The following is a 20,000-nucleotide window of genomic DNA, read 5'->3' as shown; positions in this document are numbered from 1 at the left end:
ATCAGCCTGCCGTGCAGCGCCGGTTATCACGGTTAACGTTCCCGTCGGCAGGTCAGCAGTTTGGTAAAAAAAAAACGCAGTGGCCACAAGCCAGCAGTGGCCTTTGTGTCGTCGGTGAAGAGTCACTTTACAGGAAGGGTCGAAGCAATCGTAGCAGTTGTCGCACTTTGTCGTCGACTTTGTAGGGGAGGGGTGGAGGTAAAGGCAGGGGCGAGGAGCACATCAATGCACTCCGGACACCAGGGCCCTAAAACGACGTCCAGGAGTGTGTGTGATGTTGAAAATATGATGATGGAAAATAATGCTCCTGGAGGGAGGCTCTTTGAATAGCAACATGTTCTCCCTTATGCTACCGAGCCAAGTGGCACCAACTGATGCTGCCGTTGTTGCTGCTGAGGGGGTCGTGTGGCATGTGCGCAAACCATCATCATCGTCGCCCATCGTACGGTACGATGTGACGCACTGGCCTCAAAGGATATGCGGCGGCAACCACCACCATCGCCACCGACGTCTTCCTCCTTCTCCTGTATTGCCACACATCCATCCATCTATCTGATCTCCAACCAGAGTGGCAGAACAATAGAAAGGAGAAGGGGAAGATGGGAAAGTGGGGCGGGTGTGATAGGATGTGCCCGGTAGAACGGGCGAGGATAAACATGCCGTTGAGCTAAAGCAATCACACTCCACCGCAGGACTCGCTCGATGCTCGTTCGAAGCACCACCATCATTCGCTGCGTCTGGCTGCGAGACTGTTTGCGAGCGAACGTTCCACGGATCCCGCGTGGATCGACGCTCGATGGTCGACCACCCGCTGCCACTGGTGCTGCCGCTGGTGCTGTTGATGGCCGGAGATGAAAGATACCGATATTTAACAGGGTAATGTGTGAAGTCTTCTCCCGTTATCGCCCGAGATTTATCTCTTCTTATCGAGTGTTGCGTGATTGTGGGTGTCTGTGTGTACAGAAGGAGGGGGGTCAGGGGAGTGGTAAGCAGCCAACCGGCAGGGTATCTTTGTTCGCATGAATGGCCCTCTAAATAGCTTCATTTCCGGGAGGCACAAGGAACCACACGGCCAACAGGCCGCGCAACAAAAAAAATGGCTCGATACTTCCTTCCCGATAAGCATCCTTTTCATATCCCGTTCGGTTCGGAAGTGAAGGCTTCGGCTTCCGTCATCGAGTCAATGGTGGTGGCAAATAAGGGGCACAGAAGCACGGCCAAGAGCTTCAAGGAGCCTCGTCCGTTTTCCTGGGTTCGAGGTTTTGTTAGTCTCTATGTTTAAGGCAATTAAAAGATGGATAAGCATCACTTTATGGGATCCGTTTTTTCTTATCTTGATTGGGCTGGGATTGGCCTGTACGAGTGAAGGTGGGATCCGTTTTTCATTGGATGTAAGAAGAAATTATGTTTTTCTATCCTTTTTCAAGTATCTATCACTTTAGGTAGAATGGAAACTGTTACATTTGATTTTTTATTCTATTATCCATGTAACAACATTTTTAAAATCTCTAAAAGTTGAACGTTTACTACTATCGAACAACGGAAGACAAGAGAAGCTGAATTTAATCTATTTATTTGTGGAAAGATGCTTCAACGGACCGGAAAATTAAAGTTAATTGATTCATGATTGACAATAATATGAAATTAATGAACTAACAAAAACTAAAGACTTCCAGGGACGCTTGCTTCAAGTAAAATGCAGCTAACTATCTTCTAACAATAAATTGCTGAATAATTAGTGAAATGATTCATGTCAACAGAATCCATAGAATTAAAGAGCCACCGCCGTGGCGATGCACCACAGCAAAATGATTATCGCTGCTGCGAATTGAGTCAATATTTAATTCATCATCATCCTGTCAACACTTTTGTGCAGTATTTAAACATTTCACACCCTTTCATGGGACGACAATTAGACTGCTTAATCCCAGTGCCACCCTCCCGGGCGGGCCGTTCCAGTGCACCAAATTAGCTGGATCAAATTGACGGGAAGCGTCTGCTCCGAACGTGTCCCTGAAAGCACGAGTCCAACCGCAAATGGATTGACAGGTGCGAGCGACCCCGTTTCCGCCCCCGTACCTGGGCGCACGACACAACCGATTGCCACCATTACGTGCCAATTGATGTGAAGCGAGCAGACGAGCGCACCATCTATCTATGCCAAAGCCGAAAATTGCCAATTAATGCCACTTGACAGGCGAAAGCGTTACCAGTTAAGGGCTTGTTTAAGCTCGACCGTAAAAGGACACGTACCGGTTGGAGCACACACCCATACACAAACACATGACAGTCGTGGTGGCTTTACCTGATGTGTGAGAAGCGGAAAAACCACCGGAACAGTCCGCAGAACCAAAGCGGACCGAGTCCGAGAAAAGTCTTCGTCAAGTATCCCTATCACTTAGCCTCAATTCAATTAACGGTCCAGTGATGTGGCCCGGTCGGGGACTGGTGAGGATCGAGGTGGTCCGTACCGTACCGTATTCGGTGCCTCGATGGGTCCGCTAACCCCCTTAGGAGACGAATCCGGGGTCCGGGAGACTTCAAAAGACATGGGTAGATAATTTATTTCGGTGTCCTTCTTGATTGGATTTGACTTCGTTTTTAGTGGCCAACACCGGCAGACTGACGATGTGAGGACGGATTGAAGGATTTGACGCAACATCCCCCAACGCACCGCACGCGTGAGCCAAGGACTTAGGAGGCCAGTGTGTTAGTGTCCACTCGGATGTCGACTCCTTCTCCAATCGGTCCGACTTTGTCTTCGATGGCTTTTGCGGTGACGGCGTTATTTATTCAAAGCCCAACCGGAGCCAACGGTTCCGGCTCACTACGTTCATCGGAGCATCGGAAATCAATTCACGTCCTTGTCTCCCAGTCTCACTCCCTCCCCTCCCCAAGGTTCGGAAGGAGTGGTTTGATCTCCTTTGGAACCCACGCGAGAGTGTTGGGATGAGGGTGTTGGGTCCTTTCCTCGCCTCGACCACTAATTCCCCAAATTGACTAAAGTTTTATTGATTGTCGGTTGATTGGTGTTAAATGGGGGAACTGACTAACTTTGCTGACCGAATGCGACATCTGGGGTTGGCTACTCCCGCAATTCTGGAGGTCGAAAAGCTGTTCCGCCAGAGACCAGATAGAGTTTGCTCATTTATTAATTAAGGGACGAGGTCACCAGGAGCTGCTATCCGTTCGTATCGTTCCGAAAAGGACTCTTCGAATGCCAAACAAATGTGGGTCGTCCAGTGACGCTTGGACTTGAGGTGTCGGATATCCCAGTGGGCGGGATTTCCCGGTGACATCCTTGGGTCCTGGGAAAGCTGTCAGTGGGTTTTGGTTGCTTACCGGAGATGATCATGTCACCCCGCTCCGTCGTCCAGTAATTGATTGATGCTGGGTACGCCTCGGTATGGCACTCGAGCACCACATCCTGCCCAACGTAGGCTCCCTCGAGCTGGTTCGGTATCGAGAGCATCGGTGGAACTGAGGAGAAAGATGTAAGAGGTGCATTAATACAATCTGGCTATTTATTTGTGTCAAAACATCAAATTCATCATTTATGTTGGGAACAATGGATCAGCACTTACACTGTACCCTCAGCTGCACTCGTTTACTGATGGAAGGTGGCACTCCGTTCGATGCAACGCACAGGTATGCCGCCATGTGGAGCCTACTGACCTTCGTGATGTGTAGTGTCTCACCATCGACGACGTTCACTGCGAAAACGAAAGCCACAGTGAGATCGATCGCGCATTATGCGTCAGTTGCATTCGACTGGATGCTGCAACTGATAACTTACCACTTTCGCCACCGATCGCCATCTCGTCACCGTCCTCCCGGCGCCACATGACGTACGGTTCCGGGAACCCTTTCGCCTTGCAATTGAGCGTCACGTTCGTGCCCTCGCGCACCACCATATCGTTGCTCGTCAACGATTCCACGATCGCCGGTGGCACTGCAATCGATGAAGGAAAAAAGAGGAGATGAACGTTAACGAGAAAAGCGCGAGAGGAAAAGCGGTAATACAATTGCTGAGCCAGCTCTATTAAACCAATCTCGAAGACCATTTGCGGTCCGGGAGGAATACATTCATCAAACTGCCGAACGTGAAGGCCGCTGACCCTCCCCGGAAGCGATCATTTCAATCAATCATTCCGTTTCCGAAAAGTGCCGCCTACCACCTGCTATGCAATGCGTCGGCAAGGCAAAACATTAAACGACATAACGACGTTTGGTCATGAAGGTATCGTTCTCAACATCAGCGAATGCCGAATCGAATCGAAATATCATCCGATGCGCTCTCTACAAACGGGGGTCAAACGTGGTGCAAAAGCAGCGCAGATAATGTGCAGCATCGGAATTTATGAGAAGCATTAAATGGACACCACACACCGCACCGGCCAAAGGAAGCGAGATCGGAACCGAAATTATTGAAATTCAATTCAGGCAGCGCACCACCTGACAGCTTGTCTCTGCTGTGAGCTCTGAGTGTGTTTCCGGCTGCTTTTTAATCTGTGCCTGTATGCGTGTCATTCCATTCTTATCCTGAGGGGTTCTCATGGCCTCCGAACTGTTTGCTCAGCTGCAGGATATGATGCGTTGTTACGGGTCGATCGCTGGCTGATTATGCTCGAAATTGCGGCGCGCAATGCCTCCAATATGCATATTTGAATAGGCTTTCGGCGCCGATTAACGTGCCGATGCCACAACACTCGAGCTCAACACAGCCTTGTCACCAGCTAATCCCTGGACTTCGTGGACTTTTGGGATTGTTTGTTTTTCTGTTGCCGAGTAACACCCGTTAACCATTGATGACTGTCGCTTTGGTGTCAGTGCGCCAGGAGAGAGAGAGGGGGTTAGCCAATACACAAACAACGGCCACATGCTGGTGAAAAGCATTCCGGTATGTCAAACGTGGCGAGCGTGATGCTTGTTTGCATTATCGACTGTTGTCCGCGCGGGAATCCACGGATAGTCTCACAACTCGACGTGTCAGTGTCACAACAATCAACAAATACGAACACAAACACGCACACTCACGGGCACAGAAAATTGATTCTGACATTACAAATCAAACGCGATCAATTGGCTTGGCCGTTTGTCACTGAATTAGCAACCACTAGGATCCAGCCCGGGCACTCCAAGAAGGGCACGTGGATTAATGTTACCGGAGAATGGTCAGCCGTCAAAGGTCAAAGCGTAAATGGAAGCACGTGGAACCAGCAACATGGATTTTTGGATTTAGACGATTGATCTTGTTGTGGTCGGTTCATGTTACTGGATCCCAAAAATAAAAAAAAACATTGTCGAAACATTGGCAAATCGATAAATCATAAACGAACCCGCTGGCGGTACACTGGCGAACTCTCACGCGTAAACTGGGAATTATTTGAAATCCAATACCGGCCAATCTAGCTGGTAATTGAGGACGGCTGTACCGCCAGCTCAATCCGGTCGTCCATTTCCGTCGAAGCGAATGCTACGAGCGACTGTTTTCTTTCACTTCTCACAATCGGATCGGAGAGTTTCTTGGGAAATTGTTAAGAACAACAAGCATTTGCGGCTCGTTGCTGATGCTTTGGATTCGTCGAAAAGCGACATTTTGCAACGTTTATATCCTCCACGTGGATCCGATGAGAATGGTATCTTGTTTAGGGGGGGATTAAAAAAGATTTTTACGTTTCTTTTTCCCCACCAACAGCGCCCCACGATTGCTCATCTAGGTGAATCGGAGTACGTAAGAAAGTTCTGGGACAGGAGTTGGTATATCTGGGGAACTGAAACTGTTGCAAAGCATTACATTAACAACCGGATGGCCACTTGGTGATGCGTTCATCGTGAGGACATATTTAATAGATTCGCGTGTTTCATTCCACGCTCGCTCACCAGTTCGCTACCTCGTTATTGTTTTAATGACAATGGCTCAATAATTGACGTATTAAGTCAACCCCGTACCGTAATTGAATTAACAAACAGAGGGCGGTACCCGGCGATGGTTTAATGAGGCATAAGGACTTACCTACGACCTGCAGATACCCTTTGCGCGATCGCATCGGATCCGTGTTGACCTGACACATGTACCAGCCCCGGTCGCTCTCCTCCACCTCCCGGATGTGCAGATACCAGGACCGGTGGTCGTTGTAGGTGAGGCTAATACGTGGGTTCTGCGTTATCACGTTGTGATGAATAGAGAGTATCGTCTGCGTGTCGACTCGCACCCACGCCACCTAGAGACAAGAGGAAGAAAGACAAGAGTGAGTATTGGCCGGCAAAAGGTTCGACAAGGATAAGCTGAGAAACATCAATGAGCGATGCCGATGTCACAGCAAGGCCCAGGGTGTGCCTCAGTGTACCATCCTGGTGACTGTGGGCGAGCCCTTGCCCGGCTCCATATGCCGCAATGCAAGGATAGGGCACCCAGGAAGGGAGGGGCGGGGAGACCCACTCCAGCGCTGGAACCAAAGCAAGTCCGGGCCGGTCGCCGTAATAAATAACAAATTGAATAATAATATAAATTGCTTAATTCAAACTTTGCCACCGTATGAATAATGAATTTTAGAAATTGAATAAATCCCAATGTCCCCGGGAACTCCGGTACTGCGACGAGCATCCGAGACAACCTATGGGGTCCAAGGGGTCGAAGACGGGTTGAAGGAAAGGTGCAAATGAAATTACCACAAACCACAGCGAATCCAACAAACAACGGTGCTCGGCCACCCTTACGGTCTTGCGGTTTTTGGACAACGACGTCAACGAATACGGCACCAGACGGACGGTACCGCCAGCAAGAGGACGTGGTGACTACTATCGGGGTCCGCATGGTCCTAATTCTAGCGTCCCAACCCCTTCAAGGAACCCTTTGGCGCTACACTGTTCACCCACTGTTCCACATCGATTCCGAGCCATGCCAGCAAGTCACCAAGATTCATATTCCGGCGAACGACGCACCATTACGACGGTTGCTCGGTTCACTATTTCTTCGGTGCCGTTCGCCAGTCCTTTCGTTTGCTGAACTGGAGTGGGCTAGAGCTGAGAGGTTCCAGGAAACGGAATTCAATTGACGCCTCATTAACCTGACTGCCGTAACTGTGACAGTTGGTTGGAAGCCATGGCGGCCACCACACTGCGTGCTCTGCAACGAAGGGGGTTTCTGGGTTGAGCTGGCGTAATGTTTGTTTTACGCAGGTCCGCTGTTATGTAGGAAGGATCATGAATGTGACAGTTACTGACTTAAGGCGGTTCAATTAAAAGGAAAATTCTTCCAAAACAGCGAATATCTGTCAGTTCATTTCGACTTATTCGAATGATTATTCAAGTATTTAAAAGAAATGAAAAGAAAGTTTATGTTAAAACCAAGAAATGCATTCGAATTTGAAGTCAAATTCGTCCATCCATTCGCATTCGCTCTGGAGCGCCTTTTTCCTACAAAACGCAGCTTATTAACATTTGCATCCCAACGACCGTACGCCATAACGAACGCAGCATTACATATTCATTCGTGCACCGTTGCATCACCACCGATCTCCCAAATGGCAAGCGTTTTTCCCCTCTCTCTCTCTCACACTCTCTTGGCAGCAAAAGCTACGATCAGCAACGCAAAAAGAACATCAACTTTTTGGGGAAAACTCAACCATCGAGTTCAGTCTGCCGTGGTAGTATTCCAAGAACGGTAGCGTCGTCGTCGTCGTCGTCGTCGAAAGAAGTACTGCCGGCAAAATGATGCTGGTGGTTCGGGCGGAAAACGGTCCAGCCAACCAACCCGGAGTTCAGCCACCATCACCTCAAAAGGCGGAAAGGCTGTCACTGCCAGCTGCTCGTTTGGCTCAATATCCGAAAAGCGAATTCGATGCGCTTTTCTTAATGCATCCTGCGGGAAGCTGCGGTAATCTAAAGGGGGTGGAAAAGAGGGGCCACAAAAACAGAACCAACCGGGGAAAAGACCCGCCGGAAAACTTCATTCGCTTATTTGAACCGGAAACCGGCGAAACGATATGAAACCGGAGTCACTTTGGGGTGTGTTGTTGTTGTTGGATGCTTGAGCGAAGCATCCTTTCACCGGCACTCTACATTAGCTCACAAGCGCCCTTGCGCACACACCCACACACACGCAGACTCACTCGGTATGTGGTCATTCAAACAAACGGAGCCAACTAAAAACGGTGTGAGTCCCGTTTGGAAGGAAGAAAGCGAAGAAATGAAGAAAAGAACTCGGAGACTCGCAAAACGATTGCCAGGTTCGGACGGTGTGCGAAAGCCATCAGGCCCTCCCTCGCTGGAACTCTGGAACTGCGCTGCCCGGTGTTGAGTGGGATGCCGAAGGAAAATACCTCCCACCTGCCCACTGCCGGGCCGGTAGATTGAGTAATACTCCAGCCAGGGAGCCCCGGAGCTTGCCGAAGCTTGCGCTAGGGTTTTATTCCATTTATATTCAAATTTTATCAATTTATTCTGCAAATAAAAAGAAGGGTCCACCGCCGAGTCGTCGTCGTTGTCGTTGAGTGGCCGCTCGATGCTCGCTGACTGACTGAATGGTCGGTCGGAACGGAGTTGGACACGAGAGTAGCAGCATTTGACTGGCCCGAGAGAGATAGAGAGAGAGTGAGGGAAGGCGAATGGCAAAACACAACGCACCATGCTACCTCATCCACACAACAAACATTCACTCTCATTGGAGGTGGCCAAAACATACGATCGGATCAGATCCTGACGGCTCCCAGGACGGATGGACGGAGCGTCGGAGAAGAAAATGTTTGTTTTTATTTCACCTTTTTGGGGGTGGTTTTCGGGGAGGGTGGAAAACAGTCACAGGAAAACAGCGAGCCTGGGACGACGGACCAAACGAGCGATCAAACGGACATACGAACACACAACCAACCGACAGCCAAGGCCCCTACAGTCCGAACAGAACTGGAACTCGAGTTTCGTGTTTTCTGTCAAAGTGAGAAAATATCCTAATAGAGTCGAGCTCTCCGGTTGGCTATCTGGGGTGAGGGTACGAATTGCAACCCCCACTCTCCCACTACCGACATTTGGCCCCTTTTTTATGCTTCATCCCCGGAACACGTGTGCAGGTTCAAGAAGGTGCCCTACCAGTGTGTGGTGCGGTCTAGCGGAGTGAGAGAGAGAGAGCGGAAAGAGTTTGAATTAATGAACATGATGGCCGAGTGGCTAGTGGCGTGTAAGTGCGCGCTCTGCCACCACTCGTAATTGAGCCCATCAATCGTGAAATATTGTGTGATTCGGTACAATATGTGTTGGGCAGTGTTCGATGGTGAGTTTTACATGGAATTTTCCCACTGCTGCTACTGCTGACGGCGTGCTACGAGAGCAGAAACAGCGAAGCGAGAGCGATGAAGAAGCAAAAGACCTCACCTCAAGTGGTTGTCACTTAGGAGTGGCCGAGGTTGAATGTATCTTGTCGAACTGAATTAATAATGGCGTCCAGCGTCCACGGCGGGATCGTGTTCGTACGCAAATCAGCCATCCACGAGAGAAACATTCCGCATAACGATAAGGTGCGGAATGGTTGAGCGGCCAGTGTGTGTGCATTGGTGTGTGTTGAGGGAAAGGGTCCGGCTGTCCCTTGGATTGGCTGTCTAGCAAAGGGTTCAATGTCGTTGAATTAATGTACAGCGGTAGCGTTACTTATTCATCCATTTTGAAGGAGTTCTCGAAAACATGACCCCATGACGGTATTCATCGACGCCAGCTACAAGCGCCATTCAATTTGAATAAGTATCAACGGAAATCACTGTCCAAAACGAGCTGCCAGCAGATTTTTGGGTTTATTTTGGATGTTTTATCAACATGTTCACCAATAACTAGCTAAGCATTGCTCGCTCCAGAGTAGTGGTTGAATGTTTGATAAAGTAGGCATGATGTTTTTGACGCTATTTAAGAGTCTAACTGTATTTCGACAGATGATTTAACTATATTGGGATCCTAAATATTTCTTTGGTGAATAAAATGTAAATCTCTAGTCTTTACTTGAGCTTCAGCTCATGGCAGAATGGAAGGCAAAAGATTAAAAGAGGATCTACCTACCGGTTAAAAATGGTTGACCAATACATGCACGGATGAACTTTGATCAAATGCTTAATTAATCATCAATTCCCTTCCATTCAAAACCATTTATGCTCTTTCCTTGGTGACTCAGCAACATGGAATTACACGAACACATAAGCAATCATCTTTTATACACAAGCACTACAACTAAGCATCATGACTCTACGGACTTGTCCTGGTTTTAGCTGTTCGTCTAGTTGGTCTGAATCAAATTTACACTGCAATGCCTCAAAACTCTGCAACTAGTGACCATTTTATGTTCAAAACTGCCACATAGCACTAAATTTAACACTAAAAACCGATAAAATGGTATGTTGAACACATTACGGCCCTAAATATGTCACTCTAATCGTCAAACCGTTAGAATCTCTTTAGATCCATTGAGCGATAAAACCAAATACAGCTGTTTGATGTTTGAGTGATTTATATTCAAAAATCTAACATCAGCAAACCAATGCATCGATTTGAAATGGATATTCATGCTGAATAATTGCTCTAATCCTGTGGGAGCTTGTGTCAAATGATAGAGGATCTTTAATTTATCATCAACTGTGGTTATTGTAATTTTTTCCACCTTCCTGCTGCAAATAAATTATAATGTTACGAGTATAAAGCATATATGCTTCATGAATGATTCTTTGTTCAAGCATTATCCATAGCATAGAGGTAAAATTCATAATGCAACAAGCCGCGGAATTATTACATGCATATCTAACAACCTGTAACAAACGCAAACAAAAGCTCCATAACAGTTCGTCCACACGGTGCCTAATTGTCACAAATGAATTGGTTTCGTTTTTTTTTTGTTCTATTGGAGCGCCCTACGCCACCATAGTCCCGGTCTCGGGTCCTGTTTGAAGAGTCACACTGAATAACCTTCCGAACGAAAGTCCAACTTTCACCGCATAACGTGTCTCACTCAACGGGCCCGTACTGCACTGACGGATGTCTTCTGGTCGTGCGCCAAAAACGCCAACGCTTACGCCACTTCCAGGACGCCAGGATCAATTACCTTCTCGGGCGCAGCTGCACTCGCAAGAAACAAAAGAAACATGTTCCTCCTGTACCTCGCCCATACCGGAAAGTGGGGCCAAAAGAATGCCGAACGGCGAACCGAACCGTCACATAATTGGAGGGGTGGTAATAATTGAAAATTAATTGACTGCAGCTTGATCAAACAGGGCGAACTCGGAAGGGAAACTTTGTCCTGTTATTGTCCTGTCAGTCCCCTCTCCTAGCGTCTCACTGCCCAAGCCGTTGACTCATTAGCCCCACTTCTCTCCCGAGGCGTGCATGGAGGGTGCACAAAGCATAACTTGTGCCCACACCAGAGGGGTCATGATCTTTCGGCCCGCAGTCTTTCGTTTTTTTTTTCATTCCACTTCTTCTGCTTTTTCTTTCGCGCATAAAATATGCTCCAACACCGGTGGCCGGTGCCGATGGCAAGTGCGACGTGCCATCTACCCATCTTCGTCATTTGGATCGTTTGGACTGCCGGCATGGCCCTTCTTTTATGCTGAGCGCTCCAGCAGCGAGTGTGTTTGTATTTTACTCGCCTAGACTCTCGGCGCCTTTTTGTGTCTGTGGGTGTGTTCGTTTGTGTGCTTTTCGCCCGAGTTCGGTGTTAAATAAGCTGTCTTATGAATAATACATTTCCACTTTCCGGGCACTACCCCAGCCCCCTCCAACGTAGACTCCCATATTGAATGCGCCGCCCTTCGACCTCGGCCCATGCTGCGTCAGTGATCGCCATGGAAAGGGGTGGCGCAGGGCACTGCGCCGTCGAATGTGGGTGGTTCTATGGAAAATGTTTTCCTTGAACACCCTCGTCCTGTTTTTTTTTTGTATTTCTCTTCCCATTCATCCTCCTTCACCTCCTTGATTGCTTGTACTTCTTCGGTGAGACTCCAACCACCACCACCAACGAGGACGCGATTCAAACAAAACAGCAACCCCAAACAGCCGATCGTTAGGGAGAAAAAGGCGAATCTCAACGCACAAAACACCACCACCAGTGGCGAAGAAGATGCCGAGATGCAAAGGAGGGAAAAAATAATTATTCGTCATATTTCACTTGAAATTTCCACCACAACCCCACAAACCTCCCCATGATGCAAAAGAAACGTGTGGCTCACTTCTGGCGACAATCAGAGTGGAGCAAGAGAGCAACTGAACTCCCCGTTGTGGGGGCGTTTTTCTCGGGGGGTGTTGGTGATGGGAGTTTATCGTTCAATTCTGCCACGAAGCCACGCCAATGAGTGCCATGATTACAGCAACACAACACCATCATTTCTGTCGCTATTTTTTTTTTTGTTGTTGTTTCTTCTTTCTTCGCTCTCTCCTTTTCTCTAAAGGATGGAGAAGGCGCTCCCTCTCTCTCTCTCTCTCTGTTCATTTCTAATACAACCGAGGCCTCACCCACCAATAATCACCGGTACGCGATGATGGCAATGATGGTGCTGGTGGTGGTGGTTCTTAAATCGCATTTTGAGGGCTTTTGAATACGAAATTGATTTTTCGCCGCACGACGCTCTCGAGCGCAGCGCTGAGCTATGACGTTTCCTGCTGGCGCTTTGAGACAGGACGGGGGTGGCTATGGGCATTGGGGAGTTTTCGTCCGCCCCCCCTCCCCACGTAATCGCATATTCATGAAGACTGACTCCAGCGGCCACGGAACATGATAATTTATATCTGGCCGAAAGATTCGCCTCTTCTGCAGCGGTGGAGGCGCCAGTGGTGAATGGGATTGGGAAGTATTCCGCGGGAATACATTTTCATCAGCTACTCGATGGCCTATTAAGCGGTGATCAGCATCCGCTGTTCCCCCGGTGAGCGGGTGTGTGATGAAGGGCTGTAGAAATTGATTCATATGGTAAACGGAGGATAATGTTGGCATCAGTATCTGATTAGCAAATAAACAGACAGTAGCGGTCCCTTCCGGTGCTTCGGGGATTGCGCGAATATGAACTATATCGATGGGAAAATGCAAGTCGAGGCAAAATTCTGCAGAAGGAGCAGAAAACCCATTAACATCTGTTGTGTGGATTGCATAACTTACTCACCAGCATTGTGGTGAAAGTATGATTTTCCTACGAGGATCCTGGGGATGGTCATCAATCATAAACACTTCTCAAAGCTCTGGGCTTAAAATGGATGTAGAGTTAAATTTCTCAGAACTTCTCAGGCTCAAACTGAACGGTAAATAACTGTTCTGCCTTCTCAATCTATCGAATCCACTTGGCCGTTTTATTGGTAATCACTTTAATCCCCTATTCTAAGACATCTCAGCATGACTCTTCAGTGCACGATCCACTCTGACCACACACAGATACAGGCACACCGGTGAAGAGTAACTACATCACGCCACCAGTAAGGCAATAAGCGAAGCCTCATCGCTATCTTCACCGGATTGCCAGCCAGTCTCATGGTTCCTGGTGATGATGGGTTTGACAAAATGCAAACATTGACCGAGAGACACTTCGCCTTCGTCCGAACGTCAATTAAACACTTGGCTCTTGGATGGTGGCGATGAAGAAAGACGGGTTCCCGGCCATCGCCTACACCGGCTCCTAACCTCAAATTAGTCCATTAAACGTTGGATCGGACCCGATCGCAGACCCGTTCCGGAAACGAGACGAGATGTCAGCTCACGATGCCCGGTTTCCGGCTACCTAGAATGGAGCCACGCCATGCGGTTGCACTCCCTTTCAGGTGCTTATTTGCTCGGACCGGACGGTTCCGGAGCGGGCCCAACGAGACCAGACCAGTGCAGCGCTATTTACAATGGCTTTCCTGTTTGCTGAGGCTTCCCAACTCCCAACTCTCCCGTCTCGCTACACGGTTCATGTTCCGACTTCCGGTGGCCAAAGACTTCCGAACTTTCCGGGATTATTTGCATTACGTGCTGCCGATGCGGGGCCGATGCCGTCTGTATGCGAGCAGCGTTGGTCGCCCCGTTTGTTGCCCCGCGCTGCGTACCTTCCGGTATCTTCGCTGTCCTCGCTGTCACCAGAACCCCAAACCACAGGCCACGAATACCGACGCCAGGTCATATTCCAATGACAGGCCAGCGTCCTGGCCTGTCACCAAAGCCGGCAGAGGACGGAGGGAAACGAGAAACGGCAAGCGTTTAATTATTTCACCGATCCCGCAGAGGGGGGTGACGGGGGCGACAAGACAGGAATTGGAATATTGATTTCACTTTCCGTTCGCGCGGCTTGTCCTTTCCGGCCGGTTAAATACACACCCCCCCGGGGGGGAGGTCGAGGTTCAAATTGGCAACTCGAGACACCAAAATCAATAGAGGCTGGTAGGCGAAAGGCCACGAGGCAAGTTCAGGCCATTCAGGTCATTTCCTATTCCATTCCATTCGGCGGAGGCGCATGCCGGATGGGGGTTGTATAATTCAGGCGTCACTTTGCTAATGTGACCCACGCCGAAACCACTGGCGAAATGATCGATCGGTGGGCGGTGAACCAGACATGTAATTAGCCGGGGCCATAGTTCATATTGTCCGCAGGCCGAAAGATCAACCGCCGAGGATGGCCATGATTAAAGGTTGCCTTTTTTCTAACGATTCCGAATGCGCCCGAGTTGGGTCACATAGGGCAGGTGAGGTATACAGTTCCCAAATGGCTGACTGGAACGAGGTGCAACGATCGATTGCAATTGATTCGTCGGCGTCACCATCGTCGTCGGCGGTGATGATGGATTAGGGAAATATTTACTTTATGGAATCAATTATCTTCTTGGTAGTAATTATCCCGATGGCCGCTAAGTGTTTACTTAACCTATTTGATCGTATAACGGACCACGCGCGAGTCTGTGTGGTTGGGTAATGGTCCGGTAATGGGTTATCGACCGCCGAAGCGCCATTACCGGGCCGTTCTATTAATTTCGATCGTATTAATTAGGGTCGGATGGGAACGGGGGCACACCTATTCCTGAAACGCATCCCGACGTGAATTCGGTTCTGTTCTGACGGGACGGGATCGTGGACTGCGAACAGCCTGCGAAAGGCTCTATCGCCCGGATCCGGTGCAATCAATATGGACGTATGAGCTTCCGGTTGGTTAAACAACATTTTATTGCCCACCACACGCAAACGTGCAACACGTAAACACGATCGGACAAGATGAAGTGGTAAATAAACTTCACGTTTTTCCCTCCACCACCATTACTTTTTCTCTCACTACATTCCGGAAACTTTTTTTTTATTTTTTTGTTTTTCGTCCGAACTGACCGAACTGAACTACGATGCAACCGGGATTGGCTCAGGAAGCTGAAGCTGTTCTCCCTTTGGCTGTGCTGCATCCGGACCGGGGCCTAGAGAGAAAGAAAGAGAGAGAGAGAGCGAGCGAGAGTTCCGGAAAAAGGGCACCCTCAGCCCCGCTTTTCGTTACTCAATTTCGCGCCGTCCGCCCGGTATACAGTTTTCCGGGCCGGCGGAAAAACTTTCTGCAACAGCCAACCCACCAAATACACATACATCCCCAGAGCCAAAGGGTCTAGGACCTATGTGCTGGTACCATAATCGTGCCAAGGGTGCTCTCCAAACCAACAAAAAGTAGACGAAGGAGTGTGCGGCTGTGCGAAAGCTTGCATCTCGATGTGGTGCTCCATGGAATGCATGGAAAGAATCTGCAGCCAGCAAAAGGCTACGAAGGGCCCCGGCATCATTTGAACGGCAAATCCATCCACTCCGGACCACCCACCAGGGCGTAACAAGGTACTTCAATTTATTTATGTTTGCTCAATCTCAATTGTGTGTACGTGCGCGTGTGCATGTGTGTGCCTTTTGCATTTGGTACTGCTGTGGGTGTTTGTGTGAGTGTGCCGCTGTTTGTTTGTATCCGGACACACCGGACAGACAAGGGAGACCAGAGGAAGTCGAGCAAGTTTCCGCTCGTTACAGCAATACAGCAGCAGGAATACTGGTGCAGAGGGTGCCTGGGATGCGTTCCGCTTCCGGTGTGCCGGCTAAGGATAACGGCATCAACCGGAGCAGCGAGATGGCTCGTTGCTCCCATTTCCCAGCGGACGGATCTGGAGGGTTAAACGGTGAAGAAAGAAAACGGAAACTTGCTCTTCACTTGGCAGTAGTTGGTGCGGTTGGCCCATTGGCTGGCTAGTTGGATGGTTCACCACCAGCCCCAGCAGCAACAGCAACAGCAGGAAACTTTCGATCCGATTCGGTGCAAAGTTCAGGCAATGTAAGAAATGGAACCACTGCTCCAGTGCACAACTCGTGGCGTGGTTGGCTTGCAAAAGGAACTGGAGTCTGGTGGTCTCGGCGAGGGCCAAATGTTATTATAAGGAATTTTTCCCTTTAAATGAGATTTTCCATTTTTCCTCCCAATTTGCCCGACCCTCTCGACCCCGGCGAACTGTAAGCACCATGCCCATCCGACTGTTTCCGTGGCTCCGTGGAATGCGCGCTCGTCGAAGTGCACCACTGTACCGTGGACTACAACTTTCCTCACCCCGAACGATGAACCTTTGAGGGGGTATTTGGGGAGGGAAGATCTGCTCTGGAGCGGCTGCGTTGCAAATTGATTGGAAGAAAAATATAAATAAATGTCAATTACAGAGTTCGTCTAGTGGGATGGATGGTATTCGCTGGAGAGATATTGACTCGGAAGCTGGGAAAACTTTGACCCTTTGGCCACTGATGCACTCTGATAGCATAAGTTCAGCAAACCATCTCGAGTGTTGCAGTTACTGCAAAATCAAGAGCCCTATAGAAACCAACCAACCACGAGAAGGGTTTGTGCGGCATTCGAAGAATAAATGAGGAGCTCAGTCTTGACAGGAGCGACGAATGACCTTATGGCTTAAAGCGACGAGGCAACAGAGAACTGAACATGAAAGCGAGAATATTTCGTATAACCTAGGGGTCTCAAGTTGAGTTTGGTCATTAATTGTATGTTTTATGTAATTGAATTCTATGTATATGTTGGAATTGAAGAATTGTAATATATCTGCAATGACTCTAGTGTTTAAAAAAAATAATGAAGAAAGAAACATTTATAAAATTTCAACACAACAAACCACTGAAACTATGCAATTTTACCGGGTACCTGGCGCCTCCATCATCGAGTTTTAGCAACAAAGCTACATTTTTTCGTTTTTTTCCGGATCGGCGACCAGTTTTGAAATTGCCTTATCGAGCCACACCACGTCTTTGGCCACGAACACAGGCACAGGTAGGGTTTTTGGTGGGAAAAAGCAAACTCAATAAAGCCATGCACCTACAACTTATGTGGCCCGCTGACTGGCTGTTACTTTCTTCTGCAGCCCGCATGCTAATATGAGTTTAAGATCCCTGATCTAGCCTTACAAACAATTCTAAATCTCAAACACTCTCTAGAAACATCAGCAGACTGCAGAATGCTAAATGATAGCTCAGAATGAATGCTCAGAATGAATGCTCAGAATGAATGCTCAGAATGCTAAATCTTCTCTTCTATATATATAAAAATCTCGTGTCACAAACTTTGCGTCCCAACTGCTTCGAAACGGCTGAACCGATTCTAACCAAACTTGGTGTGTATATTCTTTTGGTAATGGCAATTGATATAAACTATCCTACATTCACTTTACTTAAGTCATCTTTTTTTAAATATTCAAAAACCACTTTTCACAATGTTAGTATCCAAACTCCTCCGAAACGGCTGAACCGATTCTCACCAAACTTTGAGTGTATCTTCTGTTGGTATCAGAATCGGATGTAAACTATATTTCATTCACTTTACTTAAGTTATTCAAAAAATAAGAAAATTATTTTTCGTAACTTAATTGTAAGCTGTACAGTGGCATTTTTTATGGATTTTTCATACAAAAAAACGAATGTTCTCAAATTTTTATAACCCTAGCTCAAACAGTCATTTTTTTATGATTTTTTTAAAATCGACTAAACCGCAGAGATTAGCAGTCAGGATGATGAACAGCGGAAGCGTTGCTAACGAACCCGAAGAACGAAGAAGGCCGGTGTTAGCTCTGTTGTGGACTGTATTCCAAATTAACAGACGAGATTTCTGATTTCTTTGCTATCTAATCGAATACACCTTTATTCTCTCTTCATCACAAAGAACCACGTGAGCGATCGTCTCTCATGAGTGCTCTTACTAATCCCAATCCAATTACTTAATCCCATCCCATAACACGCTCACACTACTCCATACATCGGTGAGCAGTTGACGCAACAGCCGGTTTAAAAATTCATCGAACACTTCTTACTTTACACGTTTTGTCCTTCTTACTTTTCTTACTTACACTTACTTTTAAAAAGAGATCCAAGTACACTACGCTTAGCAAATCGCTACGAAAAAGGGGAATTAAGCAGTAGCAAAAGTAAAGCAGCAGTGTACAAACGTATTTCGTTGATCTCAAGCTACTACTGAGTTATTGAAAAGATTGGTTTTGTGGTGTGTTCGATCTGATCCTTAATATGTTAGCTAGGCGAAAGGGGTTCAATTTGGACCGTCGAGCTAGGGAAACAACAATTCAACGTAGGCGCAGAGAAATAAGAACTCCGCACCAAATACAACAAGACAGAGAAAATGCGCGTGCGGAGATGTCACAAATCCGTGCCGTCCATCATTCGTGAAATTCAAGCATGTCTAACATCATCTCCACTGTGGCAACAAGTAGAAAAACTTACATTAAATGTAAATATGCGCGTTCAAATGCTACGAGACCCTTCAGCTGATAAATTTGCTAAGCAATTGCTAGCCATGGCTGTGATGGAAAAGTTAAGATTAATCAAAATAGTGGCTGCATTGAGTTGCCTTCGGATTTCTGCATCATCGTTGATTCTCAAAAGGTTCTTATTGATAGTGTATTCTGCGATCTAATCACTAACTACTTGAATCATGCATGGCTAGCAGAAAGGGTAATTTTGGCAGCCAAAAATGTAGACGTTGGTGATTTAAACTTTTCCATACAAGAGGCATTGCCCGGAAATGTGGTATCTTATAAATCTATAGACACCGTTTGCAACGTAAATTATCCGGTGGAATTTTTGAATTCCTTGAATTTGTCGGGAATGCCACCATACATGCTAAGACTGAAGATATGATCACCGGTTAATCACATATTGTTAAGAAATTTAAACCCGCCAAGGCTTTGTAACGGGACCTGGTTGGTGGTGAAAAAAATGATGAAAAATATCATCGAAGCTACAATATTATCTGGATAATTCAAAGGAGAAAATGTTCTATTGCCACGTATTCCAATAATCCCGACACAATTCCCAATTGAATTTAAACGTGTTCAATTTCCAATGAATATTGCATTCGCCATGACCATCAATAAGTCCCAAGGGCAAACTATGTCTGTTTGTGGATTGGATTTAAGAAAGCCATGTTTCTCACATGGGCAGTTGTATTAGCCGAAGATGGTATGACCAAAAACATTGTACATCACATTAATGTATAATAAATCGCTGTGGCACTATTGTTTTTTTTTTCAATCTCCTGCAATAACGATCGTGTTGACTTGATATGTTCTGTAAAGAAGGAGTTGGACGGGACATGAGGACGGGAAATGTTTTGTTCACACCCACTTTCTGGATCAACTTGCTTAAATATTAGTATTCTCCTCACTGATCAAACCATACAATTAAAAAAAAACTGGCTCAAAACCGTCTTTGCCGAGTATGGTTTCCCAAATATTCATTGATCACTCCACGAAAAAGGTCACTTGAAGGTTTGAATGTAATCTAATGTTAATTCCTTTGCAAATATGAACAACAGTCGTCATGAACAAAATAGAAACTCAAAGAAAGAGAAAATTTCAGATAACACCTGTCTTTCACGCGTAGCGACGCACGCGGGGTCAAGCTAGTGATATAATAAATGTTTAGCATCATTGATCAAAAGCTATGTTATGCTATGTGGTGTAGGTTTGGTAAAACATACCCAAGACGCGTAATTCCG

At 47.3% G+C, this 20,000-nt stretch overlaps 1 protein-coding gene across 1 annotated transcript in view; it reads right to left on the bottom strand.

The window, feature by feature from the left end:
* The window catches only part of LOC126572692 (lachesin), a 90,212-nt gene that overhangs the window by 11,195 nt on the left and 59,017 nt on the right, over positions 1-20,000 (bottom strand). Inside the window, exons 4-7 of the mRNA XM_050232213.1 lie at positions 6,017-6,224; positions 3,797-3,952; positions 3,585-3,713; positions 3,343-3,480 (exon numbers count right to left, since the gene is read on the bottom strand). Coding sequence (XP_050088170.1) covers positions 3,343-3,480; positions 3,585-3,713; positions 3,797-3,952; positions 6,017-6,224 — 631 coding nt within the window. The remainder of the gene's footprint in view (positions 1-3,342; positions 3,481-3,584; positions 3,714-3,796; positions 3,953-6,016; positions 6,225-20,000) is intronic.

The sequence above is a fragment of the Anopheles aquasalis genome, chromosome 2 (genome assembly GCF_943734665.1).
Source record: "Anopheles aquasalis chromosome 2, idAnoAquaMG_Q_19, whole genome shotgun sequence".
Taxonomy (NCBI): domain Eukaryota; kingdom Metazoa; phylum Arthropoda; class Insecta; order Diptera; family Culicidae; genus Anopheles; species Anopheles aquasalis.
This window is presented reverse-complemented; position numbering and strand designations above follow the sequence as displayed.